The following is a 16,627-nucleotide window of genomic DNA, read 5'->3' on the forward strand; positions in this document are numbered from 1 at the left end:
TATTCTTACCTTTTCGTCGGCCTTTTGAATTTGTTACCAGACTAAACCTGTGTTAAGGCATCATCAACTGCCTGATGATCATATCAGAACAACCATAAATACTTTGCTACAGAAATTTCAAATTTTGCTTCATAAATGTACTCTGTTCAAGAATCAATAAAACTGGGTCTGTATATGGTATATACCACAGGTTCTTGTATAATAGTGAAAGTTCTTATTACTAAACATCAATACTCATGATCTGCCAAAGAGTAAACAATAAGCCAATAGCCTTTAGAAGTTAGCCAGTGGAGGGCAATCTTAAATTCATTAAGCCTTTGCTTATATGATATTGTGTCACTACTTAATCTCTAACAATTCAAAAAATTTCATGGTAATTTATTATATTAATGAAATCCATCACTGTGGAATAGGACATTGGATGCCTACGTCAGACGCCAGATAATATTGTACTTGTGCAAATTCAAAGATAGCTTCTCACAGTCCCTCTAAGAATGCAAAAGTTAAGATGCCATGAGTATACTTCTAGCTGTTGGGATTCTATATTCATTTCATAGTTTCTTCTATTTTTTCCATATCAACTGTTTGGAGTCTCTCACTCGGTCGGTTGGAGTAGGATTTATGGGGAGAACTGAGAAATGATACTGCATGCAGAACCAACCACCATGAGTCACATGCCAAACTTCAGGAGTCAGCGATAATACCGTGAGTATGCAGCATGCTAAAGCCTCACATGCCCAGGTACCCTTTTGGCTTGCTCGCTTAAAAACAGTTTCTTCTCTTTGTCTACTGGAGTTCTCAGCCACTTTGGAAATCCTGAGATTTGAACTGTTTTAGTGACAAGGCAATTGCAGGGATGTTGTTAGTGTTAACTGTTGATTCTATGTCATAATTTGCAAGATTTGGCGCAGAGGATTCAGTAGATGTCATGTTAATAACTTCAAATTTTGATCCTCCCAGCAATTGAATCAGTCTCTGGCTTGTTCATATCTTAGTCAACTGGAGTCTGTGAACCATAGGGTCCACACCATGTCAGTTTCTCTTCAGCTGTACAGATTTTTGCACTGCTTCAAAGTCCTAGAAAATAAGATATCGTTTTGATGACCCTGAGTCTGCCTTAGCATTATGGAGCAAGATGATAATTGATGAAAAAAAGTTAAAAATGCAGAAGTGGTTGGGAGGCAGAGGAAGAAAACCCATCAAAGAAAAAACAAGCGTCAAACTGTTAATGGTGTGAGAGACTGAAGGGTTTGTGGGACTGCCCTTCTTTTGGCTGGGCTGCCCCTTTTTCTGGGTCTTCCAAGGACACTGCAGCCATCATTCCTGGATCCTCCTTTTAGCTTCCAAATTGACTTGCTGAGCTGGTGACATGGTGTGAGGGTCTTGGAAGTTTTCGAGTGTCTAAGACCCAAGACGTTAGATACATTTAAAATTTGATAAGACATTTTTGTATATATGTCTCTTTAATATATAGATTGTTTGATATATTCTTTTTTAAGGCCATGGTTGGAATTATGGTCAACCAGAGTATGACATGAGGGCGTGTCATGTCCATATGTTGATATTGTGGGTTCCCACTTTTTTCAAACCTAATAAACTTTGGTTGACTTCTCCTCTGAATCTTTGATGACGTTACCTTTTGATTAGATCCGCCCATCACTTGCTTCCCAGACAGAATCTGAATGAAAAGCCCCTTTTCTCTTCTCTGATTTTATATCTATGTATTGAAAAACCGTATTTCCTAGGTTACTAGTGAGCTGTATAGAAGTCTATTGCTCCTCCACTTGTAGGAAAATCTAGACCGTTCACATCCAGAATTTCATTTAACCAGCAACTACTTCATTCTTTAGAGACGCTGATATCATTCTTTATATCTTCACATACTTAAAATAAGTTAGGGAAATCTGAAATTTCATTGGAGATCATATTTTGTGAAATATTAGAAAAAGGATAAAGACAGAGCCTTTACAAATATTTTGAATATCTCCATTCTCCACAGCATATGTAACTTCCTAACAGGTGGACGAGTATCGCTTGGGGAGCATGTGTGCTGACATCCTTGACAACTTGATTTGTCCCATATATGCTTCTTTTTGGTTTGGTGTTGCTAATGTTACTTCTTCCTAATAAGCTTTTCAGACTGGTTGGGCATTCATATCTTACAGACTCCCATAAACCTTAGCCACCCACGTAAGTGTATGTCCATGTCATTACTTCTTTACGTAAAGAAAAATCATCTTAATTAAAAAACATAAAGGAAAAGGAAAAAGAGAAACAAGGGCTATGATGGGTTTTCTATTGCATTTAACTTCTGTTAATTTTACCATTCCCAGGCATAGAGATGGGAAGACCTGCAGCTAGGATTCATGAATGATAAAGGCATAGCCATGGAGTTCACTAGTGATGGATGATCCATTGAGTGGGAGGGAGAGACAGGCGTACATTCTAACATGCTCAGCCATGTCTCCTCACCCACAATTCTAGTTGAGAAAAACAGAAAAACAGAGAAGTAATAAGACCAAAAGATTATATTCATTTCTAGCAGATATCCTGATACATCTTTGAAGTTCAGAGATCCATCTCCTAAAGAACAACCCCCCACCCAAAAGAGGAAAGAAAGAAAGAAAGAAAAAGATATGTTAAAGATGGGAATATCATCTGTAAGAGGCAAGACTGGTAGAAAGATACTACTACTATGGAACTATGCAACTACAACTGCGAGAAACTACTATTGTTGGCTAAAGGTTTTACACAAAATCAAAAAGGAAAAAAAGAAGGCAAGGGAGTCTAAGAGGGTTGCCCATGATGGTTCATGGGTCAGTGGAATTGGCAGCAGATGTGGTGGAGGCAGAGGAGCTGAGGTTGAGGTCTGGAATAGTGTTTGCGGCACTTGCTTTTGAGTTTGCCTTGGAGAGCTTCTGCTTCAGCTCAGACAGCAGTGCTTGATTCTCCTGGTTGAGAAGCTGTGCTTTCTTCCTTAGCCTCTCATTCTCTTGAATTATGTAACAGTTCTGCAAGTACAGCTTTGAGTTCAGCCTTTCCATGACGATGAAAACCTGAAACCACACACAACAGTAGCAGAAGTAAGAAACGGGTATCTCAGATGATATTCTCAATTAACTGCCAATAAAATTAAAAAGAAAAGAAAAGAAAAGGCAATGGAGGCAGTACTTTTTGTACTATTTCCAGAAAATAACATATTTTCAAAATTCTGATTTGACAAAAATCTGGAAGAAGAGAAAAAAAAAAAAAAAAACAAAAGAAATATTACCCAAAGAATTCAAATAGCCAGCAAATAAAAACAAATGAAGTGTTTGAGAGGTAGAAGCCTTCCTTGAGGCTTCCTAGTGGTGAAACTCTGGTTTGACAGATACAAAATAGATGTAATAATTACAGTTATTAAAACAGGAAGACAGTATGATCATGAGAGGAAAACAGAGCAGGAGGGAGACCCTGAACCCACTTAATTATTCTGAACACCTAGATGGGCTCTCCCTTATAAATAAAGGGAGCAAATGAGAAGGAATCACACTTCTCTCCATCTGCACTCATTTAAAATAAGCTTCTTTCCGCTGTCAAACCTTACACTAAAGAAAAGAATAAAGGGTTCCAACTGATAACAAGACAAACTGCAGATATCATACACGCACACTCAGAGATACATAAAAATAATTCTTGCTTGTGAACACACAAGAAGAATTTCTCTTTTTAAAACCGAAAGCATGGGAAAAAAATCTGCAAACAGAAAAAAGAAATGGTGGGAGAATCCAAGAAGCAGATTGCAAAGATTAGCTATTCAAAGCAAGATATTGCATCAAGATACCAAAAGTGAGAGAGAGTGAGAAAAAGAGAAGGCGAACATGATAGAGCCCAAAGAAAAGCATATTTAAAAGAAAAAAACAATGTAAGAAAAACCCAAAACTACAAAACTCGACCCAGACATGGAGCCTGGTAGAGCAGGGCATGTCTAGGTGAGTTAAGTGAAAGAAAAGAATAGACTAGTGATATAGTAGGGAGAGAAGAAGTGGGGGCCTTTAGCTTTTCAAAAAAGATTACCTTTTAGAAGTTGGTTATATAAGAAGAAGAGAGAGCGCTTTGGGGTCTGGGGATACTTTGACAAGAAGCTGCAGTTGAAGTAGTAGGGAGCAGCAGTGGAAGAAACAAAAAAGAATGCAATTGGATATACAGATTTATAGAGAGAGAAAGAGAGAGAGGGGAGAGTGGGGAGGAAGGGAGGGGGACAAAGTGGAAGCAATGGAGGGTGTAAATATATAGGAGAAAAGAAGAGAAGGGGAGGGGAGGTGGGGGTTGGGGTGAGAGAGGAGGGGGGGACATGCCTTTCACCTGCCAAAACAATCATGTATGTGTAAGCATGGAAGGCGGCCGGTAGGGGCGAGGATTTAATGCGAAAGGAGAGCATGATGATGATGATGAGGCATATATGGCGTCATGTGAATGATGGGGTGTGCAGTTGGGCATTTTGGGTATTCCACCCCCCACACCCTCTTCTCAAATGATGGTGGGCTCGGCCGTCCCAAGATTCGCAATGATGGTTTGGATTGGTTCGAACCGACGCACCCCTTCCATCATCACCCTCCCTCCCCCATCATCCCTCTTTCTTTTGTTTTTTCCTCCTCCCTTTCTCCCTCTCTTTCCCATTTTTAACTGCCTCTTCTTTTCTTTAAGCGCAAATTTCAACCTTTTTCTCTTACATACAAATTAATACTTTACTAGACTACACAATTGCCACTCCAATCTACCATAAACTACAACACAAAAGAAATTAAGAAGATTTTCATTTTTTGTTCTTGAATGTTGTACACTAGTGTGCTCTACCATCCAGAGGCAGCTATGATAATAGTTGTGGGATACTCATAATTCCCAACAATTACCAAAGCATAAGACAAGAACATTGCAAAAACAATACACCCTGATGAAAAGTTAACAATAAGTACACATTAAGTATAGATGAAGTTACGAAATTGCCCCTAATGAGGAGCAAGTGGTGCATGTTATTAATGACCCTGAAAGAGGCCATGGAAGTGGGTAATGGGAGGATTAAATGGGTTTGATAGAGAAGAGAGAAAGGGGGGAGGGGGGAGGGGGGAGGGGAACAAGGGGAATGGGAACCTATGGGCAGATGGGGAGGGACGAAAATGGCCCTAGGGGGAGGAGGCATCGATGTTGTTTTGTTTTACGTTATAATCATAATTAATGATGGCATAAGTGAAGGGAGGGTTTGGCAATACTTAGGGGGTGGAAATTGAAATAATTGTGGGGTGGGGGGGGGGAGAGAGGGAGGGAGGGAGGGAGGGGGGCGGGGGGAGGAGGATGAGTTCTCATGGGTTATGATATGAGTGGGCTTTTAACGTGAAACATCATACTTGACAGGTGTTGTTTTGGATGGCTCTATGGGTACTTTCGTCAATTCCCCCCAACCTTCCCCTCGTGGACCTCGTTCTTATGCTCTTCAATTTGGGTTTGGCTTACATCAATTGTAATCATTTCTTCTCGTTCCTTTGCTCTCTTTCTCTCTCTATTTACCACTTTCTCCCTCCTTAACTCCCATTTTTTCTTTTAAATACCACCCAATTTTTGAATCTCCCGTTTGGATAACTTTCAACTAACGGTCTCCTTACCAGAGTCTCACAAAGCCCTTCATTTTTTCCAACAATATTTCCAATAAGCTTCAATTTTCCTTGTAAATCCCAAGGCAAATTTTTATTTTCCCAAATAGATTAATTTCCATTTTTTTTTGGCAAATTAAATACTTAATTTTTTCCGACATGGCATTAATCAAATTGGTTTAGTTTACAAAATGTATAGCAAATTAAAATATTTGTTTTTCTGCCGACATAGAATTGGTCAAATTTGGATTGATTTACAAATGATATAGCAAATTTAATGCCTGGTTTTTTTTTTGGCCCACATAGAGTTAGACAAATTTGGATTCATATACAAATGTTATGGCAACTAAAATACAAAATTTTGAATGGTCTAATTAAAAATCATCGTCTTAGTATAAGATTCAAAAGGTGTTGGAAAACAGTTTTCAAAATATGGTTTTTGAGTTTTTAATAATAAAATTATATTTAAAAATTCAAAGTAATTTTTTTTTTTACATTTATTATTTATAAAAATATTACACTTTTTACATTGAATATGAAAGTTCTTAAAGTATTTTTCATTAAATTTTAAAAAATAAAAAGAAAATAATTAATATTTTGATGGTGGAGTAGGGTTGAAACCTCCTATTGATTTGATCTTTATATTTGGGTGTGACGGATGACAACAAAGTTTTTGGATGAGACACAAGTAATATCAATGTACCTCCCATTCCATTCTGGATACAGAAATAATAGTGATTAGTAAGAACTGATCTTTTGAACGTTGAATTGTGGGTTACATCAAGTGTCCCATTTCCCACATTTTTCTAGAAGATTGTTTAAAATGAGGCTAGTGGGGTATGGGTATGCCCCTATACATGCTTCAAGTGATCAAGTGGGTGGTGCATTGCATGAAAGCATTATAATTCATATTGGTTGTTAATCATAATACAAAAATTTAATTTGTTGAATATACCATCTCATTTATATGAAGTACCAAAGGAGCATGATGCCCAGATCAAAAAAGGGAAGAATGGGGGGGAGGGGATCCATCATCCATCCACCTATTGTTCAAAACAATGATCCTAGACTCCTAGTCAATGAAACACAGTGTGGGCGAACGTGCAGGGAAAGAGTGATTGGTGAAAGTGTGAATCTGAGGGAGAATGGAGGGGGTTATAAATCTCCTCTGAAACAACCAATGATGGCAAACCCCTAATAATAATAATGCTCTCTCTTTTCTCTTAAATAATTTCTACTTTTTTTCTTTTTTTACTTTCTGCAGCATTTGAGAGCCATACTTAATAAAAAGAAGAAAAAAAAAGTTTTTTGTTTTTTGTTTTGGCTCTCATGATTTAAGGGGTTTGGGTTAGGGTTGTTTTCATAAATGTTATGGCAGTGGTCAAGAGATTTGCATGGCTACAGTTGTAACAGGGCATTCATTCAACTCAATTGAGTACCCATCATCATCATCATCATCTTCCTCTTCTTCTTCTTCTTCTTCTATGGTCATCTCCATTGCCTATAAATACAATTATGGACAACACCCATCTGGGTAAATGGCCTTCCATTTGCCCCAAAGCAGAGACATAGGGTTGCTGACAATGATTCAATGATCCCATCACCCACCGGTGACCCAACCCATCACCCTACCCACATGGGTGATGGTTGAAGAAGGGCCTGAATCCTGATCTGATTCTGAGATGGGTGAAATTGACCCACAGGTGATAATAGGGTTGGGGGGGCCAACCATATGACCTCATCAATGTTGGAACCCCATTTGGCCCTTTGGCCCTTCGGCTTTAACTCTCTCCCTCTGCTTTTTCTGAAGTCATTTTGAATCATTTCACGTAATAATAATAATACCAAACCCTGCATGGCTAATGATGGGATTTACCATTATTATTGTTAAGTGCATTGAACCCCTACACGTGAGCTTAGGCTTTATTATTTATTTTAGAGTGTTGATTTTACGGACTGCACGTGTAAAAAGCACCCCCGCAACACCCCCATTTTTGGTCTCCTCAGCCTCATATCAGAGGTGGGATGGGCTTCTCGAGTTTTATTTTATTTTAGTTTACAATTGTTAATAAAAGTAGAGAGTGATTGGGTGAAACCAGGTCACACGATTCTGTTGTCTGTAATAAGCATGCTTTTAGGCAGAAATGGGGACATATGTTTATCCTCTCCTCTCCTTTCCTTGCCACATCTCATATGATCTCAAAGCCTTCCATTTATTGATATCATTTGTCCCCTTCCTTTGCTGTAGTTTCTATCCTCATTATATTACCGATTGAAACTATATTATTCAATTCATGAAAATTTTAAGTGGAGTTCACTCAATGACATATCCAACATTTCCTCAACATCAAATAATCAGATTTTGTTTGGATACGGAAAGAAAAAGAAATAATGATGAAATATAAGAAGGAAAATAAAACAATTACAAAATTATTCAAAACTATAAATATCCTGACAGCCTGACACTACTCCAAAAAAGAATTGTTTATGTTGCTCTTTATGTCTTCTTTTTTTCCTTTGTAATTTGAAGGCAGAGAATGGGGCCGGAAAAGAAAAGAAAAGAAAAGAAAAGGGGGCGGCGGGGTGGTGGGGGGGAAGGAACGAAATTTAATTCAAGTAAAAGTAACGAGATGAAGTGAAATTATGAATATAACATGATCCAAAACCATTGGTTGCAAAGTAGTGAGTAAGTGTGGGGGGTGTGCCTGCCCTTTTTGGAACACATTCCAAATATTAAGAGCCTTTAACAGCGGCTGCAATCGTGAGACCTTTTCTACCAACCTTAATGCTTTCACATTAAGCTCGTAACTACTCTTAAACTGAATCTAACATCGATTCCCCCCATTTTCTGTCTCCTCTTATACACCAAAACAATTATTGGGGAGTATCAAAACTGATGTCCACGAATCAACTCATACTGCTTTGGCTTTTGAGTTGTTGGTCTTTAGGATATGAAAGCTGGAACCACTTCTTAGAACACAATCACCACTACCACCCACTTGTCTTCTTGTGATGCCTTCTTCAGTTTGCTTCCTCACTAAATCTAGTGTCATATCTACAAGACCGTTTCTATCATTCACATTTCCTTTATAGCCTTGGTACATGACATGCCTTAAGTGATCTTTATTTTCATACTTTTTTTTCTTTTTTTTTCCAAAAATTTTGAAAACATTTAAAATTTTATCATTTCCAAACTCAAATTTTTGGATAATCAGAACAGTTTTGAGGTACATAAACATGTTTTAAAATTGGTTTCTATTTTCTTTGAAATAAAATAGAAAATGATTTAAACAAACAAGAGGCCATGTTTCCTGTCAATTGAAATTTGATCTGATGACCTATCAATCAAAATATAACGCAGAACAAGTGTATAAAGCTTCCCAAATGTTTTGATGCACATCCATTTTGTTCGACAATAAAATGAACTACATCTGTTAGATTTTGAAGATTTTGAACCATCTGCCTACCATCCAATACTGCCCACATTTTATTAAGAGTTCTTAAGTTTTGAGGAAACTTTTCATATCCAACAAGACACCATGATCTGCTCTACAAAGCTTTTTAAAGACATCTCCCCAAACAAATCACCAAATAAGCACTTAGAGCTTCCAAAGCCTTGTGTCACTCAGTATTGCTAGCTTTGTAGGTTGCTTAGGAAACACCTAAGCCGAAAACACAAAGCTATAGACTTCAGAGGGGCTCTCATATCCTCATATTTTGCATGGAGATAGTATTAAGAATAATAATAAATAAAATTCTAAAAAAAAAAAAAAAAAATCATTCGCCTTTTCAAAAGCCAAAAATTACCAAAAGTACATCCATGGTCCACCATTCTTCTTGTTGCTTCATTATCCACCCCTTTGGTAAGGACCACAATTTATTAACTCATTGGGGAAATTTTCCAAGTTCACATCAAAGAAGTAAGAAAATAACCATATTTGACTTTCACAAACATCGTCATGAGATCCAAAGGACGGTGCTCGAATTTTGGGAGACATAAAAATGTGGCAAAGGTGTCTTAAAATGCCCACAAGAAAATTATTACAAACTATTGATGAACATGACAGGCATTAAAACATAACAATATTGAAAATAAGACTTCACCTGCAAACATTTCCAATTCTCATTTGGCTTGTGGATGGGTTGAGATATAGTCTATGAGATGAGCTGCGGTTGAAATTTTGTTTGCTTCAGTGTCAGGGATGTCGACCGCAAATTCTTCTTCCACAGCCATCATTACTTCCACGTTGTCTAACATATCTAGTTGTAAGTCATTCTTGAAACTAGCTGTTGGACTAACCTGTAAAATAATGTTAATTTTCATGTTTACCTCTCACACATTTTTATACAAGGAAAATAATCAAATATATTAAGGATCCACAAAGTCAGGAATTGTGAATTTGGAGGTGTTGATATCATGCAGCTGTCACCAACAACAGTGTACAAAAATGCCAAACATACATTTCACTCCTTGTCTTGGTTTTTAATATTTCAGTCTTATCAACAGGAAAAGATCCATAATCGGTAGTTTTCTTTTCTTTCTTTTTTTTTTTCTATATTTTATATATGATCTTGTATTGAAATTCCAATTAAATTTAAGGTCGTTCTAATTGCCAGAATGACCGAGCAATGTGTTTCATCATGAACTCCACAAAAGAAGGAAAGGAAAAGAAGAAAAAAAAAACATTTGCAAGAACATAAGATTTGGCAATTTCCAAATCCTATATTCTTGCAAATATTTTTCTTTGATGTTCTTTTTGATATATTCTCTCATTTTGCCTGTCAAAAAGAACATAAGATTTGGTAGAACCAAAAGCAATCATCCAAAAAGTTGAGGAAGAAGAGAGAGGTGGTTGGTGTGTGCATGCATGCATGGGTGTGTGTTTGAGAGTGCAAGAGCAGGCGCGTGTTGGGGAAGGGAAGGGGGTGGGAATAAAAATTTCTAGTCTTATATATTCTCCCAGCAAGCAAGCAGACTGGAAGGTTTCATGGATAAAGTGGCTTTTGTTGTATACTGTTTGATTCTTATTTAATTGCAGCGGATTGAATAGCCAGCAGAAACGGAACCAGGTCTCAGGTCAGAGAATAGAACCATTCACAGTAGAAAGTAGAAAAAAACGTCATCCTCTCCTATCTGCCAAATGCCACCCCATCAGTGGTCACATTCAGCAACCCCAAAAATAACATTCTCAGAGTCCATTGAGAGTTTTAAGTCCTTAAAAAGGTCTTTTTTAAGGACAACTCTCTGTCGCTTCTTTTCTTATTTTTCCTTACCATGCATGCTATGCAGGTTCGTGGGTTGCACCCCCTTTAGTGTCCGTTGTATGCCTTTTTATATATATATATATATATAGATAAAGAATCAACTTGTGTTAAAAAGAACTGCTAAAAGAGGGACTCAAGGGATACAAGAAACAAACCTCCCTTCGCCTCCAAGGCTCAAACAGGAGAAAAATTTACAATTTAGTGTCCTTCATATGTGATCTCTACTTATTACATACCAAAGAAAACTCTGGAAAAGGTGGCTTTGAGCTAGGTGAAAGGATTAGCGCTCCAGAATTCTCACCTATGCAAGCAGAAAACACCTACTTCTAGAACCCTATCCATAAACTTACACATGCTAATGAGTTTGATAAATAATTTGTCCAATGGATGATTTTTCCTGTCAGAGGCTATGCTCACCAGAGATTCCTCCTGAAAGGATGGAATCTGAACTCCTCCAACATGTCCCAAGGGGGCTACCTGAGGTCTCAAGTGAACCCCCAGGGAATCTGCCTAATAAGGGCCAGCCGGTATTCGCAAAGGCCATATGGATTTCCCCCAATACCCAATAAACTCAAATATCATACAGAAGGAGCAAGTCTCACAGCATTAGCACAAAAGCAGTAAGCCTTTCCTGCTTTTATTTTTATATTTGAAAATAATAAAAATGATAAGGGAAAAAAAGAAAGAAACAAAAAATTGAATATCTTACCATTATCTTGCAATTCTATGGATGAACTAGCATAACCAAATAAATTAGCGGCCAGTATTGGATAGCTTTGAACTTCTACTTTTAACAATAGAAATACAAATAAAAGTAGTTACTATTATTGTGTGATTGAATTTATGCTAAGGAACTATATTTTAAAATAACTTTTACTAAAAAACAAGGATAATGACACCTATCAAAAAAAAGAAAAAAGGATAATGCCATTTTTAAAATTTTTAATTGAATAAAAAACTACTTCCCGAATCATGTTTGAAGAAAAACAAGAGTCTCCGCAGCTTTCCCAAACGTAGATAAATCACGTTTAAAAGTGTGCCACCCACATCTAAGAGTTCTATCCAAGCACCTTAAAAAATTCATGTGACCTTCAAACGTTGCTTTAAACATTTAGGCTATGTTTGATTCCTATAAAATATGAGGGATAGAAAATGGAGAGGAAAAATGCAAGGAAAGAAAGAGTGAAAGAAATTAAAAAATAGATTTAAAGTCAATAAAGTAATTTTATAAGCTACTTCAAACTCATTGTACTTATTTTAACTATTTGATATAAAGATTAAAAAAAATTGAAAAAGTCTAAATTTTTAATTAATTTTAATTATATTTCATTTTCTTAGATATTCTCTATAGGACAACCAAACATAAAAAAATAATTTTCCTTAACATTTTTTTCTTTTCTTAGTAACCAAACATAATCTTCAAAAGCTATCCCACATAGGGCATAGTTAACATAGTGTCTAGTGTCTCAAATTAAATTAAAAATAGCCACCATAACAGAGATAACATGGTCCAATCAAGAAACATGTCAGAGAAGTACAGAACAAAAAATAGGTTCCATGAGGTACGCAGCTCTCAAGTTGAGGCCTCAAAAGATGACCATTATCTAAACCTCATCCCGGGAATCATTCACTTATGAGTTTAATACAAAATTCTTTAAAGATTCTGGTTTTTTCTCTTTGTGACAGCCTCCATCACTCCACCTAAGGCAAGCCTCGCAAACAACTACAAAACTTACCATATGAACCCATCCTAGGGCTTAAAGGCCTCCAAGTGAACTAGATTCTCAATGAAGTTTAAGGTGTTCGCCACTTACCCTTCTCAAGGCACATGAACCTCTAAATAGGATTTCATGTAGGCTCAATTATGTTGAGCTGACAGCCTCGGCATTACACAAGGATATTAACTACATGTGGAAGGCCTAGAAGACTCCTGCCTGAAACCCATACGTCTCCCCAAGAGACCAAATAGAACCAAACTGACACCATAGGCCACCTTGAGGGTCAAACAGCCCTATATAGGTCAGTAAGGCCCAGGCAATTGATGGAACTAGACATCCCTTCCCAGGCTCCCTTGTTAACATTCCTAAGTATAAGACCTTGGTCCACAGGCCTTTGCCCTAAATCTTTCATAGACACTACATGGTTTGAAATGATCCCTTGTCCCCACTATACAAAATTGTATTGGATCTAAATACACTTGCTCAAAGTCTGTGGATAGTATCAATGACATTCTACGTCAGTTCATTTGCTTGCCTTGAAGTATCCTCCTTAACTGCATTAATGTTTAAAGAGTGATACCTAATCTAAAATGACAACCAAGGGCATGCTGATTGCATCCAGTTCGATTTCGATAATGAAAAACCCTTCAAACTGGAAGTTTGTAGAAGCTCAAGTTTACACGTAAAAACAATGCAAGGTCAAAGATAAAGGAAACAAGGATGCCTGAAAGCCCTAGCTCAGTACTATTCTAGTTTTTTAAGGAAGCTAAATGGGATTGATCAGTTTTCTATTTTTACATTTAGAGCTGTAATTGATTGATATGCCCACATAATTATGTGATATGAATGAATCCCTACAGAAGAAAAAAAATCAAAGATCGAAGCAAGTAAATAGAGGTATAGCCATATAGGTAAAATAAGATGTCATTCAATCAAATATCATAATGAAATGAGGCATAATTCTCCTTGAGAATCCACACTGGAAATCACGGACACCTAAAAGATGTGGTCCATATTCAAATCCCAACAATTTTCAGAATCCCAAATTAAGACTCTCATTGGTGGCTGACAGGGAGTAAAAAAAAGAAAAAAAACGAAAAAGGAGAATGAAACTTGGAGCCCTACACCATGAGTTGTTAAGGCTAGGCGAAAACGAAAAAACTGAACTCTTAATAAAGTAATTTTAATTACCTGCATTTTCTCGGGAAACAAACGGAAACGATAGAAGGGAAAGAGAGAAAATACCTTGGAGGGATCAATAAAAGGGGTGGATTTGAGGAGATGGATAATGCGAGAAGTGACCTCCTCCTTTTCCAATAAAGAGGAGGGCGAGGAAGCTGCAGCTGCTGATTGCGAGAAAACCCTAGCTCCTCCCATAAACCCTAGCACAGTTGCCCCTCTTTTGCTGCTGCTGTTTAAGCAACCTGCTCGACTCCATTGAGCCCAACAACGTCTCAGCCCTCCAATTCCACCTCCAACACCTTGCATCTCTCTTCCTCTCCCTCTGGATTCGCTCACAACTCACAGACAAGCCCGGATATATACGAATACCAGTTCACCCCACTTCTATGGAATTCGACCCGATCCGACTGGATCTCAGCTTAGACCAAGTCTCACCTATTCTATATATGTTCTAATTCCAAGTAAATGGTAAGCGGAAATGGGAACGATAATTTGTTTCTATTTAAATATTAAGTAAAAATAGAAATGAAAATATAAATAAATAAATAAATAATATTGATGCATGTAGTTTAAAATATTTTTTTATTTTCATAAATCAAATAAAATAATTCAAAATATCATCTTTGAGTAATAAATGTATATATATAATGAAAAATTTAGCTCATTTATATCTTAAAAAATTAAATTAAATTTTATTTATTTTTAAATTCATTTAAAATAGAATAATATTAACAATTTTTAATTATAAATAATTATTTTTATTTTTAAAAAAATTAATTAATTATGATTTCATAATATATATAAAATCATATAAAATAAAATTAGAAATTATTCATTTTGAATTATTATTATTTATTTTTAACAAAATAAACCAATTAATGTTAACATCCATATTTTTATAATGTTTATAAAAAATATAACTTACGATTTTATTATATTATTAATATTCATATTTTATTAAATCTATTTATCTTTTAAAATTATTTTTAATTATAAAATTATTTTTATTTTTAATAAAACGTGAATTAAATTTAGTATATACTATATAAATTGAATTTATAATTTTTGTTTTTTACAAAATTAAAAACAACTTATCTATTTTCAACTTTTAAAAATTTTAAAAATAACTTATATTAAAAAATCAAAATACCTCTTAATGGGGTTTAATTAAAATCTCAAATATAAGTAAAATTTCATTTTCATTAGAATTATTTTCTATTTCATTCTCATATTCCTTTAACTTATCTAAACACAAGAATGAACAAGAAAATGAATAAGATATCCATTCTCATTCTTCATTTCTGCATACCAAACATGTCTTAAATGTCTCAAATTTTATGTACTAATTCTAACTAAATCAATACTTATATGAATAGTAAAGTGATAAGGTGTTTGTTAAATATGTGCTATAATCTATTTTTTAAAATAATAAAGTTAACTAAATCAAATTAAACTGAACTTTTAGTCGACTTTATAGTTAAATTAAAATCAAACTGATCTTTTTAATAATACAAAATATGAACCAAACTAAAGTTTATTTAGAAGTAATTTGGTTTGATTCACATGATTAATTAGATGCACAATTTATGTCTAATTTAATTTCAAAATTAATTAAAAATAACTTGGATTTAAAGTTAAAAATACATTTAAAATTTATAGCAAAAAATATAAATGAATATATTTGAAGATTAATTTGATCATAATTTAATAATAATGAATTACTTTAATATACTTTGTAAAATATATATGTAAGAATAAATTACAAATAAATTCATCCTATAAATTATAAGATATGGAAGTCTTAGAATATTGGTTTAGTTTTGTTTTTATCTATTAAAAGATAAAGTAACTAAGAGTGTATTTGGTATCAATTTTTAAAAATATTTTTGGTATTTCTAATATTTGAATTTTTTTTTTATTTTTCAAGAATTAAAAATATTTAAAACAATTTTTAAAATATCTGTCAACTTACTTTAAAAACATGTTTGATAGTATTTTTATTTGAAATTTTTTAATAAAAATATTTTTTCTAAAATTTTTTTAAGATAATCATCTATCAAGTGTTTTTCCAAACACTAATGATTTTTTATCACTAAATTTTTTCAAAATGTTTCATAAATTTTGTCAAATATCCTATTTTTCTTAAAAACGTTTTTAAGGTTAAAGGGTGTTTTTTTAAAAAAATTGTCAAACATGTTACAAACCAAACCAATAACCATCATTTTTCAAAATTTTTAAATTTAATTGACTTTTATAATTATTATTGATCAAATTCGATTAGATTTGATGGATTTGATCAGTTTTTCAATTTCATTTATGTTACTGAGAGTCATATATTGAAATATTTTTGAACTTATACAAGGAAGAATCACTTTAAATGGTGAGAAAAGGAGAGGACATTGTATAAATATTTTTGAACTCATATAAAGAAGAATCATTTAAAATGGTGAGAAAAGGAGATGATATTGTATTAAAGTACATTTTTTAGTAATTATAAGAAATGTTTCTAATATTTTTAATTTGAATGATGAAAATTTTCAAGTATTATAAAGCTTAGAAACATTTCTTAAAATCATTATAAAACATAGTCACGAATCCAACAATAGATTACTAAAATTTTATTTACCCAAATGTTGTGGCACAATGAGGGGGGGCCAAGAATTTTGTATACTAGCCCAAATAATAATAAACTTAGTTCAAATATATAAATTAACTTATGTTTATTTGATATAAATTATAATTGGCAGAATGAATAGGCCTTTTTTTATTTTATTCCAAGCATATACAATTGTACGGAATGAAAGCACCTGGATCCAAGGGAAAAGGGAACTAAGA

The 16,627-nt window shown here is 34.6% G+C and overlaps 1 protein-coding gene and 1 non-coding gene across 2 annotated transcripts; both read right to left on the reverse strand.

Moving 5' to 3' along the window:
• Positions 1–2,513: 2,513 nt before the first annotated feature.
• Positions 2,514–5,047, reverse strand: LOC104880147 (uncharacterized). The gene is made up of 2 exons (XR_009466446.1): positions 4,057–5,047; positions 2,514–3,056 (listed from the first exon to the last, which is right to left on the reverse strand). It is a non-coding gene; the product is annotated as an uncharacterized LOC104880147 (transcript).
• Positions 5,048–9,430: 4,383 nt separating this feature from the next.
• Positions 9,431–14,267, reverse strand: LOC100242535 (acyl carrier protein 2, mitochondrial). The gene is made up of 2 exons (XM_002282837.5): positions 13,856–14,267; positions 9,431–9,927 (listed from the first exon to the last, which is right to left on the reverse strand). Exons 1-2 carry the CDS (start codon positions 14,096–14,098, stop codon positions 9,751–9,753), a joined length of 420 nt encoding a protein of 139 aa, XP_002282873.1. The 5' UTR covers positions 14,099–14,267; the 3' UTR covers positions 9,431–9,750.
• Between the last annotated feature and the right edge of the window lie 2,360 nt (positions 14,268–16,627).

The sequence above is a fragment of the Vitis vinifera genome, chromosome 8 (genome assembly GCF_030704535.1).
Source record: "Vitis vinifera cultivar Pinot Noir 40024 chromosome 8, ASM3070453v1".
Taxonomy (NCBI): domain Eukaryota; kingdom Viridiplantae; phylum Streptophyta; class Magnoliopsida; order Vitales; family Vitaceae; genus Vitis; species Vitis vinifera.

Excerpts from the sequence above, each read along its gene's own strand:
- LOC100242535 (XM_002282837.5), bottom strand. The coding sequence starts at position 14,098 with ATGCAAGGTGTTGGAGGTGGAATTGGAGGGCTGAGACGTTGTTGGGCT. Across the intron at positions 9,928-13,855 it reads CTTTTATTGATCCCTCCAAG|GTTAGTCCAACAGCTAGTTT; the intron begins GTATTTTCTCTC and ends ATTATTTTACAG.